We start from the raw sequence: 21,641 nt of genomic DNA, 5'->3' as shown, positions 1-21,641 counted from the left end.
CACCAATCGCTCGTCTTCCCTCCCGCACCCACTTTCCTGTAACCACAAACTTCTGCTGAACACTCTAACACTACATTTTTAAACCTACCCCATACCTCTTCGACCCCATTGCCTATGCTCTCATTAGCCCATCTATCCTCCAATAGCTGTTTATATCTTACCCTAACTGCCTCCTCTTTTAGTTTATAAACCTTCACCTCTCTCTTCCCTGATGCTTCTATTCTCCTTGTATCCCATCTACCTTTTACTCTCAGTGTAGCTACAACTAGAAAGTGATCTGATATATCTGTGGCCCCTCTATAAACATGTACATCCTGAAGTCTACTCAAGTCTTTTATCTACCAATACATAATCCAACAAAAAAAATGTACATCATCTTTTTTTTTTTACATTTGAAAATGTGAAAAAAAAATTTTATCTACTTTTTTTTTTGTTATATTTGAAAATATGTAAAAAAAAAAAACAGATCTACTTTTGGAGTACTACGGATTTGAACCTCGATCTATTTGGACCATTTAAGGGTTAATGAGAATAATTACATTTCTCCCCCAAAGAGCAATTCAGTTATCTTATACTGACCTCCTTATCTAACTGTTCTTGCTGCTGCTGAGTGGGTAAGCCCTTGTCTTTACGAAGACGATCATTATCTTCTTGCAAATGTAAGATGGAATTTTTTGCAATAGCCAGGTCTTCCTTCATGAGTGCATTTGTGGTGGTTAATGTTTCCATCTTTGCCTGTAAGTTTGTAACTGTAGCACTGAAAGAGATAAAAAGCTATCAATTTTGAAATCATTTTTTGCAATGATTCAAAACATTTATTTCAGGGTAATAAGGAATCAATATAGTCTAAGCCCTCATTTTGAGTCACCCTGAGATACAGGCGCTATCAAGAGAAGCCATTACAATAAGTATAGAATGAAGGTTAAAATTCAGACACAAATAGTTGATTTGGCTTGAAAGCAATGTAACACAAGGTAAATACATATGCAAATGGTTAGCGAACATAGATAAGACCAAGGTGAGTAGGATAACAAAAAATCTAGGTAATGATAGACTGCATATCAGATTTGAGTGAGGGAGTATGTAGGAAGTGGATGTATTTAGATACTTGGGAGTGGACACATCAGCAGATGGGTCTATGAAAATGAGGTGAACTATACAGTAGATGAGGGAAAAAAGGTGGGTGGTCTGTTGAAGCATCTGTGGAAAGAAAGAAATTTATTTATGGAAGCAAACAAGGGAATGTATCAGAATATAATGGTACCAATACTTACGAGTGCAAAGCATGGGTTTTGAACACTGCAGCAAGGAGGAGGCTAGCAGCGGCAAAGATGTCATGTTAAAGAGCAATGTGTGGTGTGAATAAAATGCAGAGAATTGAGTATAGAAATTAAAAGGTGATGTGGAATCACCAAGGGTATAATTCCAAGGGATGAAGAGGGGTTGCTGAGGTGGTTTGGGCATGTAGAGAGGCTAGAGAGGGATAACATGATGAAGTGAGTGCATAAATCTGGAGTGGAAGGTAGCAAGAGTAGGGGTTGTCCTAGGAATGGTTGAAGGGAGTAAAAGAGGCTTGAGTTTTAGGGGCTTAAATATCCAGTAGACTTGCGCAAGTGTGTTAGATAAGAATAAATGAAGACGAGTGGTTTTTAAAGGACATGCTGTTGAAGTGCGAGCAAGAATAACTTTTATGAATGGATTCAGGAAAGCCAATTAGCCAAACTTGAATCATGGAGGCGGGAAGGGTAGTGCCTGTACCCCTGAAGGAAAGATGGAGATATTTTAGTCTGAGGGTAATCTGAACTGCTATGTCAGTGCAATTTTGGAGAGAGAGATATTGAATGAATGATAGTTAATGTTTTCTTCTTGGGGTCACCCTACCTTGGCAGGTGATGACCACTGAGATAAAAAAAAAGAATACATGGGGGGGGAACACATCAGCCATGCCTAATAAATAAAAAATTATCTGCAGACATTTGAAAAAGCATTTGAACAGAAGAAAATGTTCAATCTGCGAGACTTGCCAAGGGTCTGGGATCATATGTCATACATGTTACATTTCTTTATCAACACGTTGGCAGTCTCCCGCTGATACAGGGTATCCCCCCCCCCCCCAAAAAAAAAAAAAACCACTTTCACCATCATTCACACATAATCACTGTCTTTGCAGAGGTGCCCAGATATGAGTTTAGATGTCACTCCAGACAGCCAATATGCCAACCCCCTCTTTTAGCGTGCAGGCATTGTACTTCCCACCTCCAAGACTCAAGTAAGGCTAACTTGTTTCCCTGCATCCCTTCACAAAATATTACCCTGCTCACACTCCAACAGCTCATCAGGTCCCTAAAACCATTCATCTCTATTCACTCCTATCTAACATGCTCACACATGCCTACTGCATGTGTAGGCCCCTTGTACACAAAGTCTCTTTTACTCCTTCCCTCCATCCTTTCCTAGGATGACTCCTACCCCTCCTCCCCTCCACTACAGATTTATACACTCTTCAAATCATTCTATTTTGCTTCATCCTCTCTAAATAACCAAACCACCTGAATAACCCCTCTTCAGCCCTCGGAATAATACTTTCTCCTAATTTCCACACTACAAATTCTCTGCATAATATTTACACCACACACTGCCCTTAGACACGATATTTCCACTCTCTCCAGCCTCCTCCTCACTGCAGCATTCACAATCTGTGCTTCACACCCATATAAGTGTGTTGGTACCACTATACTCTTGTACATTTACAGTGGAACCTCAAAAATCGAACGTATCACATATCGAACGTTTCGAAAATAGGACCATTTTCTCGGACAAACTGTGTCCCTATTATCGAACGCGCCCCTATTTTTGGACCGCTGGGTACGGGACCTGTCTGCCGGCCCGCTCTGTCCGCGTCCCCACGCAGGCGCTGCCATGGGCCCAAAGAAACTTGCTAGTGGTACCCCTGTGGTAAAAAAAGTGAGAAACACCATAGATGTGAAGAAGGAAATAATACAGAAGTGTGAGAGTGGTGTGAGACTTGTTGAGCTTGCCAGGATGTATGGGAAAAACAAGTCGACCATCGGTTCTATCCTGTCAAAGAAAGAACAAATCAAGGAAGCTGATGTTGCGAAAGGTGTTAATATAGGGAGTGGATGAGGTGCCTTCTTCAAAGATTAAGGAGATTTGTGCCAAGTGGAATGATGTCCAAATGTTTGTGCAGAAGTACCACCCTGAGCAAGCTGAAACAAGCCATCCTTGCAACAAGTTCAGTGACAGAACCATGTCCCATTTTAGGGAAATGTTAAAGAGGTGCCAGAAACAGAGGACTGTGGACAGTTATTTTGTGAGACAGGGGTCCAGTGACTATCAAGCTGGTCCTAGTGGCATTAAAAGATAGAGAAGGGAAGTAACCCCAGAGAGGGCTTTACCTGAAGTCCTCATGGAGGGGGATTCTCCTTCCAAACACTAACCCCAACTCCCTCGCTCCTCCTCCCTATCTTCCAGATGCCATCACCAATCTTCAATAAAGGTAAGTAAAAATATTGTTTTATATGTATTTCTATACATAATTAAAAACTATAGTATTTGTTGTATGTAAAACTGTAATTAATCTCTATAAAATGTATTTTTTGTGTGAATATTTTTGGGTTTCTGGAACGGATTAATTGTATTTCCATTATTTCTTATGGGAAATATTGCTTTGAATTTCAGAGTTTTCGAATTTAGAACTAGCTCCTGGAACGGATTAAGTTCGATTTTGAGGTTCCACTGTATTTCTTTGCCTCCATGGATTATGCTTTTTTTTCTCCCGAAACACCTCAATGCACCACTCACCATTTTCCTTCATCAATTCTATGATTAACCTCGTCCTTCATAAGCCCATCTGCCAACAAATCTATTCCCACATATCTGAACACATTTACTTCTTCCATACTCCCTCCCTCCAATGTGATATCCAACTTTTCTTTACTTAACTCGTTTGATACCCTCATCACTTTACTCTTATCTAAGTTCACTTTCAACTTTCTTTCTTTACACACCCTCCTAAACTCATTTACTAATCTTTGCAACTTCTCTTTGGAATCTCCCAAAAGCAAAGTGTCATCAACAAAAAGTATACTGTCTCAACTCCCATTTTGCATTTGATTCTCCATAATTTAATTCCACCCCCTCTCCCCAGCAATCTAGCATTTACTTCTTTTATAACTCCATCTATAAATATGTTAAACAACCATAGTGACATTACACATCCCCATCTATGGCCTACTTTTACTGGAAAGTAATCTCCCTCTCTCTTACATACCCTAACCTGAGGCTCACTATCCTCATTAAAACTCTTTACAGCATTTATTAATTTAGTACCATTCCATACACTTGCAACAACTGTCACATTGCTTCCCTATCCACCCAATTTTATCTTCTTTCTTTTAATGTACCAGCCATATCCCACTGAGGTGGGGTGGCCCAAAAGAAAAAACAAAAATTTCTCCTTTTAAATTTAACAATATATACAGGAGAAAGGGTTACTAGGCCCTTGCTCCCAGCATTTTAGTCGCCTCTTACGACACACATGGCTTACGGAGGAAGAATTCTGTTCCACTTCCCCATGGAGATAAGAGGAAATAAACAAGAACAAGAACAAGAAAGAAAATAGAAGAAAACCCAGAGGGGTGTGTATATATATGTTTGCACATGGGATTAGGTCAGGGGTTTCAAATAGAGTTAGAGCTAAAGAAGGAGTAGCAATAATGTTGAAGGATAAGCTATGGCAGGAAAAGACTGACTACAAATGCATAAATTCAAGGATTATGTGGAGTAAAATAAAGATTGGATGTGAAAAGTGGGTTATAGTAAGCGTGTATGCACCTGGAGAAGAGAGAAGTGTAGAGGAGAGAGAGAGATTCTGGGAAATGTTGAGTGAATGCGTGGGGAGTTTTGAATCAAGTGTGAGAGTAATGGTGGTTGGGGATTTCAATGCTAAAGTGGGTAAAAATGTTATGGAGGGAGTAGTAGGTAAATTTGTAAATGTGTAGAAAGAAATTTGGTAATAAGTAATACATATTTTATGAAAAAGAGGATAAATAAATATACAAGGTATGATGTAGCACGTAATGAAAGTAGTTTGTTAGATTATGTATTGGTGGATAAAAGGTTGATGGGTAGGCTCCAGGATGTACATGTTTATAGAGGGGCAACTGATATATCAGATCATTATTTAGTTGTAGCTACAGTTAGAGTAAGAGGTAGATGGGAAAAGAGGAAGGTGGCAACAACAAGTAAGAGGGAGGTGAAAGTGTATAAACTAAGGGAGGAGGAAGTTCGGGCGAGATATAAGCGACTATTGGCAGAAAGGTGGGCTAGTGCAAAGATGAGTAGTGGGGGGGTTGAAGAGGGTTGGAATAGTTTTAAAAATGCAGAATGTGGGGCAGAAGTTTGTGGTTATAGGAGGGTGGGGGCAGGAGGAAAGAGGAGTGATTGGTGGAATGATGAAGTAAAGGGTGTGATAAAAGAGAAAAAGGTAGCTTACGAGAGGTTTTTACAAAGCAGAAGTGTTATAAGAAGAGCAGAGTATATGGAGAGTAAAAGAAAGGTGAAGAGAGTGCAAAAGGAGAGCAGATGAAAGAGTGGGAGAGGCACTGTCAAGAAATTTTAATGAAAATAAGAAAAAATTTTGGAGTGAGTTAAACAAGTTAAGAAAGCCTAGGGAAAGTATGGATTTGACCGTTAAAAACAGAGTAGGGGAGTTAGTAGATGGGGAGAGGGAGGTATTAGGTAGATGGCGAGAATATTTGGAGGAACTTTTAAATGTTGAGGAAGAAAGGGAGGTGGTAATTTCATGCACTGGCCAGGGAGGTATACCATCTTTTAGGAGTGAAGAAGAGCAGAATGTAAGTGTGGTGGAGGTACGTGAGGCATTACGTAGAATGAAAGGGGGTAAAGCAGCTGGAACTGATGGGATCATGACAGAAATGTTAAAAGCAGGGGGGGATATAGTGTTGGAGTGGTTGGTACTTTTGTTTAATAAATGTATGAAAGAGGGGAAGGTACCTAGGGATTGGCGGAGAGCACATATAGTCCCTTTATATAAAGGGAAAGGGGACAAAAGAGATTGTAAAAATTATAGAGGAATAAGTTTACTGAGTATACCAGGAAAAGTATACGGTAGGGTTATAATTGAAAGAATTAGAGGTAAGACAGAATGTAGAATTGCGGATGAGCAAGGAGGCTTCAGAGTGGGTAGGGGATGTGTAGATCAAGTGTTTACATTGAAGCATATATGTGAACAGTATTTAGATAAAGGTAGGGAAGTTTTTATTGCATTTATGGATTTAGAAAAGGCATATGATAGAGTGGATAGAGGAGCAATGTGGCAGATGTTGCAAGTTTATGGAATAGGTGGTAAGTTACTAAATGCTGTAAAGAGCTTTTATGAGGATAGTGAGGCTCAGGTTAGGGTGTGTAGAAGAGAGGGAGAATACTTCCCGGTAAAAGTAGGTCTTAGACAGGGATGTGTAATGTCACCATGGTTGTTTAATATATTTATAGATGGGGTTGTAAAAGAAGTAACTGCTAGGGTGTTCAGGAGAGGGGTAGGATTAAATTATGGGGAATCAAATTCAAAATGGGAATTGACACAGTTACTTTTTGCTGATGATACTGTGCTTATGGGAGATTCTAAAGAAAAATTGCAAAGGTTAGTGGATGAGTTTGAGAATGTGTGTAAAGGTAGAAAGTTGAAAGTGAACATAGAAAAGAGTAAGGTGATGAGGGTAACAAATGATTTAGATAAAGAAAAATTGGATATCAAATTGGGGAGGAGGAGTATGGAAGAAGTGAATGTTTTCAGATACTTGGGAGTTGACGTGTCGGCGGATGGATTTATGAAGGATGAGGTTAATCATAGAATTGATGAGGCAAAAAAGGTGAGTGGTGCGTTGAGGTATATGTGGAGTCAAAAAACGTTATCTATGGAGGCAAAGAAGGGAATGTATGAAAGTATAGTAGTACCAACACTCTTATATGGATGTGAAGCTTGGGTGGTAAATGCAGCAGCGAGGAGACGGTTGGAGGCAGTGGAGATGTCCTGTCTAAGGGCAATGTGTGGTGTAAATATTATACAGAAAATTCGGAGTGTGGAAATTAGGAGAAGGTGTGGAGTTAATAAAAGCATTAGTCAGAGGGCAGAAGAGGGGTTGTTGAGGTGGTTTGGTCATTTAGAGAGAATGGATCAAAGTAGAATGACATGGAAAGCATATAAATCTATAGGGGAAGGAAAGAGGGGTAGGGGTCGTCCTCGAAAGGGTTGGAAAGAGGGGGTAAAGGAGGTTTTGTGGGCGAGGGGCTTGGACTTCCAGCAAGCGTGCATGAGCGTGTCAGATAGGAGTGAATGGAGACGAATGATACTTGGGACCTGACGATCTGTTGGAGTGTGAGCAGGGTAATATTTAGTGAAGGGATTCAGGGAAACCGGTTATTTTCATATAGTCGGACTTGAGTCCTGGAAATGGGAAGTACTGTACAATGCCTGCACTTTAAAGGAGTGGTTTGGGATATTGGCAGTTTGGAGGGATATGTTGTGTATCTTTATACGTATATGCTTCTAAACTGTTGTATTCTGGGCACCTCTGCAAAAGCAGTGATAATGTGTGAGTGTGGTGAAAGTGTTGAATGATGATGAAAGTATTTTCTTTTTGGGGATTTTCTTTCTTTTTTGGGTCACCCTGCCTCGGTGGGAGACGACCGACTTGTTGAAAAAAAAAAAAAACATGTATGTGTAGTGTGACCTAAGTGTAAGTAGAAGTAGCAAGATGTACCTGAAATCTTGCATGTTTATGAGACAAAAAAAGGACACCAGCAGTCCTACCATCATGTAAAACAATTACAGGATCTCGTTTTACACCCAATCATATGCCTTTTCTAAATCCATAAATGCAATGAAAACATCCCTACCTTTAACTAAATATTGTTCACTTATATGCTTCAATGTAAATACTTGATCTACACATCCCTTACCTATTCTAAAGCCTCCTTGTTCATCTGCAATCCTGTTGTCTTACCTCTACAGTGGAACCTCAAATTTAGAACTTAATCCGTTCCAGGAGCTAGTTCTAAATTCGAAAAGTGTGAAATTCGAAGCAATATTTCCCATAAGAAATAATGGAAATACAATTAATCCGTTCCAAAAACCCAAAAATATTCACAAAAGAATACATTTTATAGAGATTAATTACAGTTTTACATACACACAACAAATGCTAAAGTCTTTAATTATGTATAGTAATATAAAATAACATTTTTACTTACCTTTATTGAAGATTGGTGATGGCATCTGGAAGATAGGGAGGAGGAGAGAGGGAGTTGGGGTTATTGTTTGGAAGGAGAATCCCCCTCCATGAGGACTTCCGATATCAAAGCCCTCTCTGGGGTTGCTTCCCTTCTCTGTATTTTAATGCCACTAGGACCAGCTTAAGAGTCATTGGACCCCAGACTCACAAAATAACTGTCTACAGTCGTCTGTTTCTGTCTCACAAAATAACTGTCCACAGTCGTCTGTTTCTGTCTCGCAAAATAACTGTCCACAGTCCTCTGTACATCCTGGCAAGCTCAACATGTCTCACTCCAATCTCATACTTTTGTATTATTTCCTTCTTCACATCAATGGTGTTTCTCACTTTCTTTACCACAGGGGTACCGCTAGCAAGTTTCTTTGGGCCCATGGCAGCTTAGTTCACAGCCCCACAAGCACTAAACACAATTAAATAATCATAAAATGTGTGAATGAGATCGCAGGTTAGTGTTCACTCAAGCATAAACAAAGCTAGACTGCTCATGGTGCCTGCGCGGAGACGCGGACAGAGCAGGCCAGCGAACAGGTCCCGTACCCGGCAGTCTGAAAATAGGGGCACATTCGATAATAGGGACACAGTTTGTCTGAAAAAATGGTCTTATTTTTGAAACGTTCGATATGTGATACATTCGATTTTTGAGGCTCCACTGTAATTCTTTCAATAATAACCCTACCATACACTTTACCTGGTACACAGCAGGGCCCCGCTTCACAGCATTTCACCTTACGGCATTCCGCTAATATGGCGATTTCAAATTATGACCAAAACTCTCTATATGGTTCCCCGTCTTTCTAATACAGTGCGTGCCACCCAGTTTGTTTACATTCTCCGTGAGCACCGTGTCTCTCTATTATGTTTGGAAACTTTCCAAAATTTCAAGTGTTTAAAAGTTATTTCATATTTTATATATACAGTGGACCCTCGGTTATCGGCCGTTCCGGATATTGGCTAATTCGGATTTTGGCTGCTTTTTTGGCCAAAATTCTATCCCTGTTTTCGGCCAGCGTTTCGAAGATTGGCTGTATTGGACTGGTAATAATAATAATAACTCTTGGACACATTAAATGTCCTATTTTAGGGTAATATAGACATTTTCATTAATCCATCTATGATATTTTCCTCAAAATTCTATAAGAAACACATTACATAGCATATAAACATGCGTCTGTCCCCCTCTCATGTATTCATTCTCTCTCTCGTTTATTTGTTTATTCTCGTTTACCCATCTCTCACTCTACATTAAGACTACAAATATTTTAAGTAATGAGTGTACTGTATATGCATTTTGTCACTCTAGGGTGCTTTAAATGCCTAGTATATAATGTGTGGGTGGGGTGGCCAGATGAGGTTATGATACCTAAAATGTTATTCGATACCTACCTACCCTACTGTTCATCTTGCACCCTATATTAAGACCATTAAGACTACAAATACTTTAAGGTATGTAATGAGTGTACACTGTATGCATTTTATCGCTCTAGGGCTCTTTTAACAAATCCATTGAATCCTCCACCTTCCCAGCAATTCTCAAAATAGTGAGGGTCACCCCGATCCACAAAGGAGGTGATCCAGCGGACTTTAATAACTGTAGACCAATATTTAACTTACCACTGCTCTCTAAAATCTTTGAAAAATTAATTCATACACAGATCTATTCCTACCTCGTCTCACACAACATACTAAATCCGTCAGCTTGGATTCAGGACTAATAAAAGCACAAATGATGCTATTATACACGTGCTACAACTAATATACACCACTCTCGAGAAGAAAGAAGTCCTGCTGAGAATCTTCATTGATTTATATAAAGCTTTTGATACAGTTGACCATGATTTGCTGCACATTAAATTAACACGCTATGGTATAAGAGGGCACTCCCTCAACTACCTAAAGTCATACCTTAGTAACAGAAGCCAATATGTGTACACAAATGGAACAAACTCTTCCGCTCAACCAATCACGTCGGTGTCCCACAAGGAAGTGTCCTTGGCCCACTCCTCTTTCTCATTTACATCAATGACCTACAGAATGCATCACAACTACTCAAACCCATATTATTTGCAGATGACACAACATAGGTCTTATCTCACCCAAACCCAATCATACTGGCCAACAGTGTTAATACTGAATTGCAGAAAACATCTACCTGGATGATGACTAATAAGCTTACCCTCAATACTGACAAAACCTATTTCATTCAGTTTGGAAACAGATCTGTAAATGTTCCACTTAACATAATGCCAGACGGCTCACCCATCACAAGACTCACAGAGGAAAAATTCCTAGGAATCCACCTTGACAGTAGCCTCAAATTCCAGACACATATACAACAATTCACAACTGCAGACCACACCAAGTTGGGGGTGGTATTGCAATCTATTACTCTAACCAATTAACTTGTATTAGCACCACTTGCTTTAGTGATGAATATGGAGAATACATTTTTGCTAATTTTACTGCAAAAAACCTTAAGACACCTATAACAATCGGTGCCATTTACCGGATACCCCACACAAACATCTCAAATTTCAGTGAGAAATTAAAGGAACTAATAACAAACAGACAAATGAATAAGCACCACCTTCTCTTAGCTGGAGACTTCAACATCAACCTTGACTTACTAGATGATCAGTGTGGAGAAATTTTCTCCAGGAGGGGGGTATCAGCCCCCTTCAGCCCTTTTAGCCCTGAGGGGCCACTCAGAAGGGGCGAGCGTCTTGTTTACTGCTAGAGTGAGTAATTGATCACAGATGCTATGCCACGTAATCAAGTGACCTCTGCTCCTTGCAGGGGTGTTGCAACGTGTATTTTTATAAGAGACAGTACATCTCTTACTTAGCAGGACAATTAAGGAAAATCCTGCTCCCACTTTATTACCATAGTAAAAATAGTGTACATTGTTGTCTACGCTTAAGACAGCAAGAAACAAACATTTTGCTTTGCTTCATCGAGGAGGTGACAGGGATGCAAGGTACTAGGTCAGCGTTTTTTTTGTGCTGGGGGCAGTGACAGCATGGAGCGCTGTGGCGTCTGGCAGACTATCTTTGACTCTAGTGAGAGTAACACTGACGCCAGGATAACCAACAAAGAACACTGATCTGTGCGTTAGTGTGAACAAAGTGTCTCTAACACAAACACTTAATAGAAGTGTGATCAGCTTCTATTGTGATACATTGTGAACAATAAAGACAAATCTTGTGGAACATAGTGTACCAGTGTGCGTTTCCTAGACAATGGAAGACGTGGACATCCAAGGACACTTCAGCTTCTATCAAGTCACCGATATCTGTCGAAGGTGTTGAGAACACCATAGCTCACGTTACAAAGAGCAAGGTATGTTACGAATTTCTTGTAGATCGGGGGATTGCGCAATTCTTGAGTCACAAGGAGTTTGTAATCAACCTATAATCGGCAGTAAGGTGTGGACTTTTGAGTCCAAACAAGTAAGTATTTCGTCAGCCATCATCGAATGAAATATGCTGACATAACACCCCCTAGGGGTAATTTATACTTACAAATTGTATCTCTTGACAGCCCACTGTTGTGATGGTTTCGACAGCTTCTAGACCTCGTCTGCAGGGGCGGCTGTGTAGACGATTTGCTGTCATTTATCAGCTAAGTGTTCATTATATATAGTTATAATAAACACGGCAGGTAAGGCCAAAAATTCTCAACAATCAGCCTGTAACTGATTTCATCAACAATATGAACAACACTTCTCATACCAACAATAACTAAACCAACCAGACTCACTGAAACAAGTGCAACCATAATAGACCACATATGGACCAATATACTAGCCCCCCTTAAATCAGGGATAATTACAGATAGCACTACAGACCACTACCCTACCTTCCTCTTGACAAACATTAGTAAACCACCACTTGAATACAACAAAGTTTCATTTAGACTCCATGATGAGGCCTCAATAAGGAAGTTCACAGCTGACCTAGAGACTGTTGACTGGCCTACAGAATTCTCCAAGGCCAATGGTATTGATGACTGGACAGACATTTTTCTTAACAAATTACTCAGACTATACAACAAACATTGTCCTATAACCCTTTATCGGGCAGAGGCAGTTTTGACTGCCTTTAAACACGTGCACCTTTACGCGTGTCATCCTACTCGTGCTGCGCATCTGGATTCCCGTTCTTTAATTCTGACCAATCACAAGCCTTCCCTGAGTCGCTTCAGCTAAGTGGTGATGGCGTTTGCCGCCTTCCCATTGGTTGAGAGAACAAAATGTAAACACTTGTGGCTTGGCGTCGCCCAGAGTGGGTTTTTTCCATCTAGTGTCACTAATATACTCTTGGATTTTACCCTCTACAATGTCGGTAAGTACTGATTGTTGTGTTTAGTGTGTACATGAATAGTTTAGGCATATTTTGATATATACATAAAGTCCGTGTGAAGCATACTTTGAGTGTAGCATGCAGTTGAAAAAAGTGTAACAAAAGAAGGGCAGTCAGAACTGCCTCTGCCCGAGTAGGGACATAGTCCACTTTCAGTAAAATAAATATTTATAAAAAAATTTCTACTGCATATATGAATTCGGTAGGTGTCTGGATGTATACAGAACGTTTTTATTGTCCTTCCAGATCAATGAGAAATTGTTTTATGGGGAGCCCTCCAGCACCAGGTCAAAATATGTCTGCATTTTGGATGACAGTGACTCAGAACCAGAGGCAGATGACCCTGAATTGCTTGATAGTGGTGATGAATACTTGCCACCAGACGCAGAGGTGTCGAGTGAAGATGAGGAGGAAGAAAGGCCAGCCAAAAAGCAGAAATTAGTCAAGAAAAAGAGAGGCATTACGATTGAGGAGTACCCTGATGAGGAGCATATTTATGACGATCTTGCTCTTCAAGGTGAACCTAAGTGGTCCCAGGTTGACCTCCAAAATAACCCTTTGCCGGCATATGAACATGAAAAGCCTCTTCAAATTAGGTCTCTATATCAGTATTTTTGTGATTTCTTTACTCCAGACATGGTAGATAACATAGCATTTCAAACAAATTTGTATGCCAAGCAAAAAAACATAAATAAAAATTTTGCAACAGATTCTGAAGAGATCATGAGGTTCATAGGTACGTATTTTGTTGTTCATGGGTATTATTCAATCACCATCAGTTGAAGACTATTGGGCAGGTTCATTTAGGATCCCCCAGGTTGCAGAAGTCATGGGGTCTAAGAGGTTTAGGTTACTTAGACGTACTATCCATTTCAATGACAACACACAAAAGCATAAAGAAGGCTAAAAATTGCTTCATAGACTTCCATTCTAGCAATTAGTAATATACAATGATTGCTCTTCCTCATGAATCTCAGGAATATGGGACTTGAAAGTTTTATCCCTTTGCAATGGGTCCTTGTTGCTATTTCTTTCATTTTTATATTTTTCTAATATGTACTTACAAAATGTTTTGATACAAGTTCCATTGATGTTTTTGATATTGTATGTTTGTATAATAAATTTTAAAAATAGTTATTGGGTGTTTTATTAACAACTGCAAGTTTGCAACATTCAAATTTATACTCCCCTTGTCGGGCAAGGGCGAGTTTAACTGCCTTTCGCAGATTAGCAATTGCTCGGAAACTAACCATCAGAATTCCATTTATATGGCCTCATTCATCTTATATTGAGTTACTCTATCCACTCTAAAGGAGTTAAGTGTGAAATTCCATTATATCAGACATTGCCCGATAAAGGGATAAAAACGAAACAGATCACAAACAAACGGCTTGGTTGCCCATGGCTAACCAGCACCATTCTGAAATCCACTGATAAGAAACACCAATATGAAAAGCAATACAGACAGGGCCTAATACACAAAGATATTCTTAAACACTATTCATCAGTCCTCACCAAAGTAATAAAGAAAGCCAAACAACTATACTACTCCAGTAGATTCACTGACACAAGAGGAGATATAAAAAAGACCTGGAAAACACTCTCTCAGATTCTAGGGACCCACAAACTAAAAGAAAACAAGAATATTGTCCTAACTAAACCTAATGAAACACCACTGCATCCCACTGACACAGGTAACAAGATAAAAGACTTCTTCTCAACCATAAGTTCTAATCTCGCCAATAAAATCCCACGTACCAATGCCCATGCCGGGGACTACCTAGATGGGAATTTCCCAAATTCCTTCTATCTTGCTCCAACTGAGCCCACGGAAGTCACCGAGACTATAAAGTCACTTAAAAATAACTCAGGGAATCTGTCTTATGTCCCACCATTATTGTACAAGAGAGTGGCCCATGTCCTCTCGCATGCTATCTCATTACTTTTTAACAAGTCACTAGAAACTAGCACCTTCCCGAAACTACTCAAGACGGAAAGGGTTACACCAATACATAAAGGTGGTGACCCTTCAGATTTAAACAACTTTAGGCCAATATCAAACTTACCATTGCTATCCAAAATCTTTGAGAAACTCGTGCACAGGAGACTATATTCATTTATAACGGCACAAAACATACTCAACCCCTGCCAATTTGGATTCAGGAAAAATAAAAGCACTAATGATGCAATCATAAAAATGCTAGATCTGCTTTACACAGCATTGGAAAATAAGGAATATCCACTAGGAATTTTTATTGACCTAAGAAAAGCTTTTGACACAGTAGACCACGGCATCCTACTCCACAAACTTGACCATTATGGTATAAGAGGCCATGCGCTTGCATATTTCAAATCTTACCTTACTAATAGGTGTCAGTATGTCACCATTAAAGACACAGCATCAACAACACAGCCACTTGATACTGGAGTTCCGCAGGGAAGTGTCCTCGGTCCCCTGCTCTTCCTCATATACATCAATGATCTTCCAAACGTATCTCAACACCTGAACCCCATTCTCTTTGCTGAAGACACGATTTATGTCATCTCTCACCCTAATCTTGCCACCCTCAACACCATTGTTAATGAGGAGCTGATCAAAATATCGACTTGGATGACAGCCAATAAACTTACGCTTAACACTGACAAAACCTACTACATTATGTTTGGTAGCAGAGCAGGAGATGCGCAAATTAACATTAAGATCGACAACACTCTAATTGCCAGGCATAATGAGGGCAAATTCCTAGGCCTATACCTCAACAACAACCTGAACTTCAGCACCCATATCCAACACATAACCAAAAAAGAGAATATGAATGTGTAAATTCAAGAATTGTGTGGATTAAAGTAAAGGTTGGATGCGAAAAGTGCGTCATAATAAGCGTGTATGCACCTGGAGAAGAGAGGAATGTAGAGGAGAGAGAGAGAGATTTTGGGAGATGTTAAGTGAATGTATAGGAGCCTTTGAACCAAGTGAGAGAGTAATTGTGGTAGGGGACCTGAATGCTAAAGTAAGAGAAACTTTTAGAGAGGGTGTGGTAGGTAAGTTTGGGGTGCCAGGTGTAAATGATAATGGGAGCCCTTTGATTGAACTTTGTATAGAAAGGGGTTTAGTTATAGGTAATACATATTTTACGAAAAAGAGGATAAATAAGTATACAAGATATGATGTAGGGTGAAATGACAGTAGTTTGTTGGATTATGTATTGGTAGATAAAAGACTGTTGAGTAGACTTCAGGATGTACATGTTTATAGAGGGGCCACAGATATATCAGATCACTTTCTAGTTGTAGCTACACTGAGAGTAAAAGGTAGATGGGATACAAGAAGAATAGAAGCATCAGGGAAGAGAGAGGTGAAGGTTTATAAACTAAAAGAGGAGGCAGTTAGGGTAAGATATAAACAGCTATTGGAGGATAGATGGGCTAATGAGAGCATAGGCAATGGGGTAGGTTTAAAAATGTAGTGTTAGAGTGTTCAGCAGAAGTTTGTGGTTACAGGAAAGTGGGTGCGGGAGGGAAGACGAGCGATTGGTGGAATGATGATGTAAAGAGAGTAGTAAGGGAGAAAAAGTTAGCATATGAGAAGTTTTTACAAAGTAGAAGTGATGCAAGGAGGGAAGAGTATATGGAGAAAAAGAGAGAGGTTAAGAGAGTGGTGAAGCAATGTAAAAAGAGAGCAAATGAGAGAGTGGGTGAGACGTTATCAACAAATTTTGTTGAAAATAAGAAAAAGTTTTGGAGTGAGATTAACAAGTTAAGAAAGTCTAGAGAACAAATGGATTTGTCAGTTAAAAATAGGAGAGGAGAGTTATTAAATGGAGAGTTAGAGGTATTGGGAAGATGGAGGGAATATTTTGAGGAATTGTTAAATGTTGATGAAGATAGGGAAGCTGTGATTTCGTGTATAGGACAAGGAGGAATAACGTCTTGTAGGAGTGAGGAAGAGCCAGTTGTGAGTGTGGGGGAAGTTCGTGAGGCAGTAGGTAAAATGAAAGGGGGTAAGGCAGCCGGGATTGATGGGATAAAGATAGAAATGTTAAAAGCAGGTGGGGATATAGTTTTGGAGTGGTTGGTGCAATTATTTAATAAATGTATGGAAGAGGGTAAGGTACCTAGGGATTGGCAGAGAGCATGCATAGTTCCTTTGTATAAAGGCAAAGGGGATAAAAGAGAGTGCAAAAATTATAGGGGGATAAGTCTGCTGAGTATACCTCGTAAAGTGTATGGTAGAGTTATTATTGAAAGAATTAAGAGTAAGACGGAGAATAGGATAGCAGATGAACAAGGAGGCTTTAGAAAAGGTAGGGGGTGTGTGGACCAGGTGTTTACAGTGAAACATATAAGTGAACAGTATTTAGATAAGGCTAAAGAGGTCTTTGTGGCATTTATGGATTTGGAAAAGGCATATGACAGGGTGGATAGGGGGGCAATGTGGCAGATGTTGCAAGTGTATGGTGTAGGAGGTAGGTTACTGAAAGCAGTGAAGAGTTTTTACGAGGATAGTGAGGCTCAAGTTAGAGTATGTAGGAAAGAGGGAAATTATTTCCCAGTAAAAGTAGGCCTTAGACAAGGATGTGTGATGTCACTGTGGTTGTTTAATATATTTATAGATGGGGTTGTAAGAGAAGTAAATGTGAGGGTCTTGGCAAGAGGCGTGGAGTTAAAAGATAAAGAATCACACACAAAGTGGGAGTTGTCACAGCTGCTCTTTGCTGATGACACTGTGCTCTTGGGAGATTCTGAAGAGAAGTTGCAGAGATTGGTGGATGAATTTGGTAGGGTGTGCAAAAGAAGAAAATTAAAGGTGAATACAGGAAAGAGTAAGGTTATGAGGATAACAAAAAGATTAGGTGATGAAAGATTGAATATCAGATTGGAGGGAGAGAGTATGGAGGAGGTGAATGTATTCAGATATTTGGGAGCGGACGTGTCAGCGGATGGGTCTATGAAAGATGAGGTGAATCATAGAATTGATGAGGGGAAAAGAGTGAGTGGTGCACTTAGGAGTCTGTGGAGACAAAGAACTTTGTCCTTGGAGGCAAAGAGGGGAATGTATGAGAGTATAGTTTTACCAATGCTCTTATATGGGTGTGAAGCATGGGTGATGAATGTTGCAGCGAGGAGAAGGCTGGAGGCAGTGGAGATGTCATGTCTGAGAGCAATGTGTGGTGTGAATATAATGCAGAGAATTCGTAGTTTGGAAGTTAGGAGGAGGTGCGGGATTACCAAAACTGTTGTCCAGAGGGCTGAGGAAGGGTTGTTGAGGTGGTTCGGACATGTAGAGAGAATGGAGTGAAACAGAATGACTTCGGGAGTGTATCAGTCTGTAGTGGAAGGAAGGCGGGGTAGGGGTCGGCCTAGGAAAGGTTGGAGGGAGGGGGTAAAGGAGGTTTTGTGTGCTAGGGGCTTGGACTTCCAGCAGGCATGCGTGAGCGTGTTTGATAGGAGTGAATGGAGACAAATGGTTTTTAATACTTGACGTGCTGTTGGAGTGTGAGCAAAGTAACATTTATGAAGGGGTTCAGGGAAACCGGCAGGCCGGACTTGAGTCCTGGAGATGGGAAGTACAGTGCCTGCACTCTGAAGGAGGGGTGTTAATGTTGCAGTTTAAAAACTGTAGTGTAAAGCACCCTTCTGGCAAGACAGTGATGGAGTGAATGATGGTGAAAGTTTTTCTTTTTCGGGCCACCCTGCCTTGGTGGGCATTGGCCAGTGTGATAATAAAAAAAAAATAAAAAAACCAAAAAAGTATCCAAAACGGTTGGGATCCTCTCCAAGATACGATACTACGTGCCGCAAACTGCCCTTCTCACACTATACCATTCACTTATATATCCATACCTCACCTATGCTATCTGTGCTTGGGGTTCAACTGCAGCAACACACCTAAAGCCAATAATAACCCAACAAAAAGCCACAGTAAGAATAATCACTAAATCCCATCCCTGGTGACACCCCCCCCCCCTCTTCATAGATCTAAACTTACTCCCTGTTCAGTACATCCACACTTACTACTGTGCAATCTACATCTACAGGACCTTAAATTCCAATATTAACCTTGACCTAAAATGCTTTCTTGATAGTTGTGACAGAACCCACAGGCACAACACCAGACACAAACATCTCTACGACATTCCCCGTGTCCAACTAAACCTTTAAAAAAATTCAATGTATGTCAAAGGCCCTAAAATCTGGAACACCCTACCTGAAAATTCTAAAACTGCAGACACATTCATCACCTTCAAAACTACCATCAGAAAACATCTTATCTCCCTGATACACACTATCAACTAATTACACGAATACCACCTGGTGGTTAACACTTACACTCACTCACCCATTTGACCATAAACAGAAATATCAATCTCAATCTCAAAATAATGAATCTTAACTAGTCATAAGTTGGCTTGTGGTGATATTCCAATACTGAAACTATGTATAGTGCCAAAACAAAAGCATTCACATTGCTAAACTCACAAACTAGTATTTAGTCACTTAGCCATAATACCAACTTACCTCATAATTTTGTAATATTTTAAAATTAAGATTTAATTTAAGTCTGCCTGAAATGCCTAGCCATACTAGGTGTTCTAGTGGTACACTCTGTAATTATTATTTTACTACATGCAAACCACACAATAACCAAATTCTGTAAACTCAGCATTGTAATCCTTATAGAGAATAAACTTTGAATTTGAATTTGAAGTTTGATGAGCATACACGAGGGTGGAGGAGGGTGCAGCTGATAAGAAAAGATTAGAGGTGACGTTTGATGAGCATCGTCCTCCTTTGTATTCGCTGGGTCTTCAATAAAGGTAAAATTGATTTAAATGTTCATTTATCCATTAAAATTAGTGCTTTATATTTATTTCTCACTGCTTTCTGTATGTAAACCTATAGTTATTCTCTATAAAATGTATTTTTTTGTTAATATTTTTTGGGTGTCTGTAATGGATTAATTGAATTTACATTATTTCTTATGGGAAATATTGCTTTAGTTTTTGTCGAATTTTGTTTTTGTCAGACTCTCTGGAACGAATTAAAAACGAAAACTGAGGTTTCGCTGTATGTATGCTCTCTGCAAGTCCCTAGGTACAGTCCCCTCTGTCAAACATTTATTGAACAAAATTACCAACCAGTCCAAAACTATATCCCCCCCCCTTCCCCTGCTTTTAACATTTCTGTCATGATCCCATCAGTTCCAGTTGTTTTACCCTCTGTCATTGTACCTAATGCCTCACACACCTCCCCCACACTCACATACGGCTCTTCTTCACTCTAAAAGATGTTATACCTCCCAGGCCAATGCATGAAATTACTGCTTCCCTCTCTTCATCAACATTTAACAGTTCCTCAAAACATTCCTACCATCTTCCCAATACCTCCAACTCCCCATCTACTAATTCCCCTATTCTGTTTTTAACTGTCAAATTCATTCATTCCCCAGGCTTTCTTAACCTATTTATCTCAATCAATTTTTTATTATTCTCGGCAAAATCTGCTGACAGTGCCTCACCCACTATCATCTGCTCTCCTTTTGCCCTCCATCACCACTCTCTTCACCTCTTTAACAGGGAGGCCTGGTCATGGACCGGGCCGCGGGGGCGTTGATCCCCGGAATAACCTCCAGGTAACCCATCTTACATAACTTCTGCTCTGTAAAAACCTCTCATAAGTGACCTTTTTCTCTTTTATCACACCCTTTATCTCATCATTCCACCAATCACTACTCTTTCCTCCTGCACCCACTCTCCTATAAACACAAACTTGTCCTCCACATTCTAATACTGCCTTTTTAAAACTATCCCACCCCTCTTCAACTCCCATACTACCTATACTCTCAATGGCCCACCTTTCTCCCAACAGTTGCTTATATCTCACCTTAACTTCCTCCCTTTTCCTTAGTTTATAAACTTTCACCTCTCTCTTACTTGATGTTGCCAATTTCCTTTTGCTCCATCTACCTCTTACTCTAACTGTAGCTACAACTAAATAATGATCTGATATATCCATTGCCCCTCTATAAATATGCACATCCTGAAGTCTACTCATCCACCTTTTATCCACAAATACATAATCTAGCAAAGGACTTTCATTACGTGCTATATCATATCTTGTATACTTATTTATCCTCTTTCCCATAAAATATGTATTACTTATTACCAAACCTCTTTCTATACATAATTCAATTAAAGGCCCCTGCCCCCCATTTTCATTTTCCCCTGGCACTCCAAACTTACCTACTGCTCCCTCCACACCAGTTTTACCCACTTTAGCATCTAGGTCCCCCACGATAAGTACTCTCTCACTTGCAATCACTCAACATCTCCCAATATCTCTCTCTCTCTCTCTCTCTCTCTCCTCTACACTTCTCCCTTCTCCAGGTGCATAAACACTTACTATAACCCACTTTTCACATCCATCCCTTATTTTACTCCACACAATCCTTGAATTTATACATTTATATTCCCTCTTTTTCTGCCATAACTAATCCTTCAACATTATTGCTACTCCTTCCTTAGCTCATTAGTTAACCCATGCCTTAAGGGGTTTTTCAGAAACATAATTTTATCACATAATTTTTATAGTCCATTGTTTTTGCACATTCTTTTTAAGCATTATCTGTTAAGGTGCCAGACTGAATAAAACTGCTGGATAATGTTCAGTGCTGAATAACTGATGACCTACTGTTGAAGAGGGAAAGAGGAATACTGAAAGACAAGCAGAAAGAAAGAAAAGGTGGGAAAGTTGCACAGGTAATGTAGCAAATTGGAGTCTGTTAAGAAATCAGAGAATTTGTATTAAAACTGAACTGTCAAAGAGGACACACAAAATAATCATATCAGGTCAGTTGTATAAGAGAAGAAGCTGCTGAATTTGTTAAATGTATTTTTAGTTAATGCCTTTGGATGCAAACCATCTTATAAAAGCATATCTCTCTGCTATA

General features: G+C 39.8%; 2 protein-coding genes across 12 annotated transcripts in view; one reads left to right on the top strand and one right to left on the bottom strand.

Moving 5' to 3' along the window:
• The window catches only part of LOC128696806 (RUN and FYVE domain-containing protein 2), a 149,361-nt gene that overhangs the window by 54,137 nt on the left and 73,583 nt on the right, over window positions 1-21,641 (bottom strand). For all 11 annotated transcript variants that reach the window (XM_070096067.1, XM_070096068.1, XM_070096064.1 and 8 more), the window contains one exon: window positions 580-757. In XM_070096067.1, coding sequence (XP_069952168.1) covers window positions 580-757 — 178 coding nt within the window. The remainder of the gene's footprint in view (window positions 1-579; window positions 758-21,641) is intronic.
• LOC138854219 (uncharacterized) lies at window positions 12,498-21,336 on the top strand. Its single transcript, XM_070096223.1, has 3 exons — window positions 12,498-12,673; window positions 12,938-13,427; window positions 21,311-21,336. The coding sequence occupies exons 1-3, from the start codon at window positions 12,668-12,670 to the stop codon at window positions 21,334-21,336; spliced, it is 522 nt and encodes a 173-aa protein (XP_069952324.1). The 5' UTR covers window positions 12,498-12,667.

Source organism: Cherax quadricarinatus, chromosome 52, assembly GCF_038502225.1.
Source record: "Cherax quadricarinatus isolate ZL_2023a chromosome 52, ASM3850222v1, whole genome shotgun sequence".
In the NCBI taxonomy this organism is placed as follows: Eukaryota; Metazoa; Arthropoda; class Malacostraca; order Decapoda; family Parastacidae; genus Cherax; species Cherax quadricarinatus.
This window is presented reverse-complemented; position numbering and strand designations above follow the sequence as displayed.

Excerpts from the sequence above, each read along its gene's own strand:
- LOC138854219 (XM_070096223.1), top strand. Across the intron at positions 13,428-21,310 it reads AGAGATCATGAGGTTCATAG|CATTATCTGTTAAGGTGCCA; the intron begins GTACGTATTTTG and ends ATTCTTTTTAAG.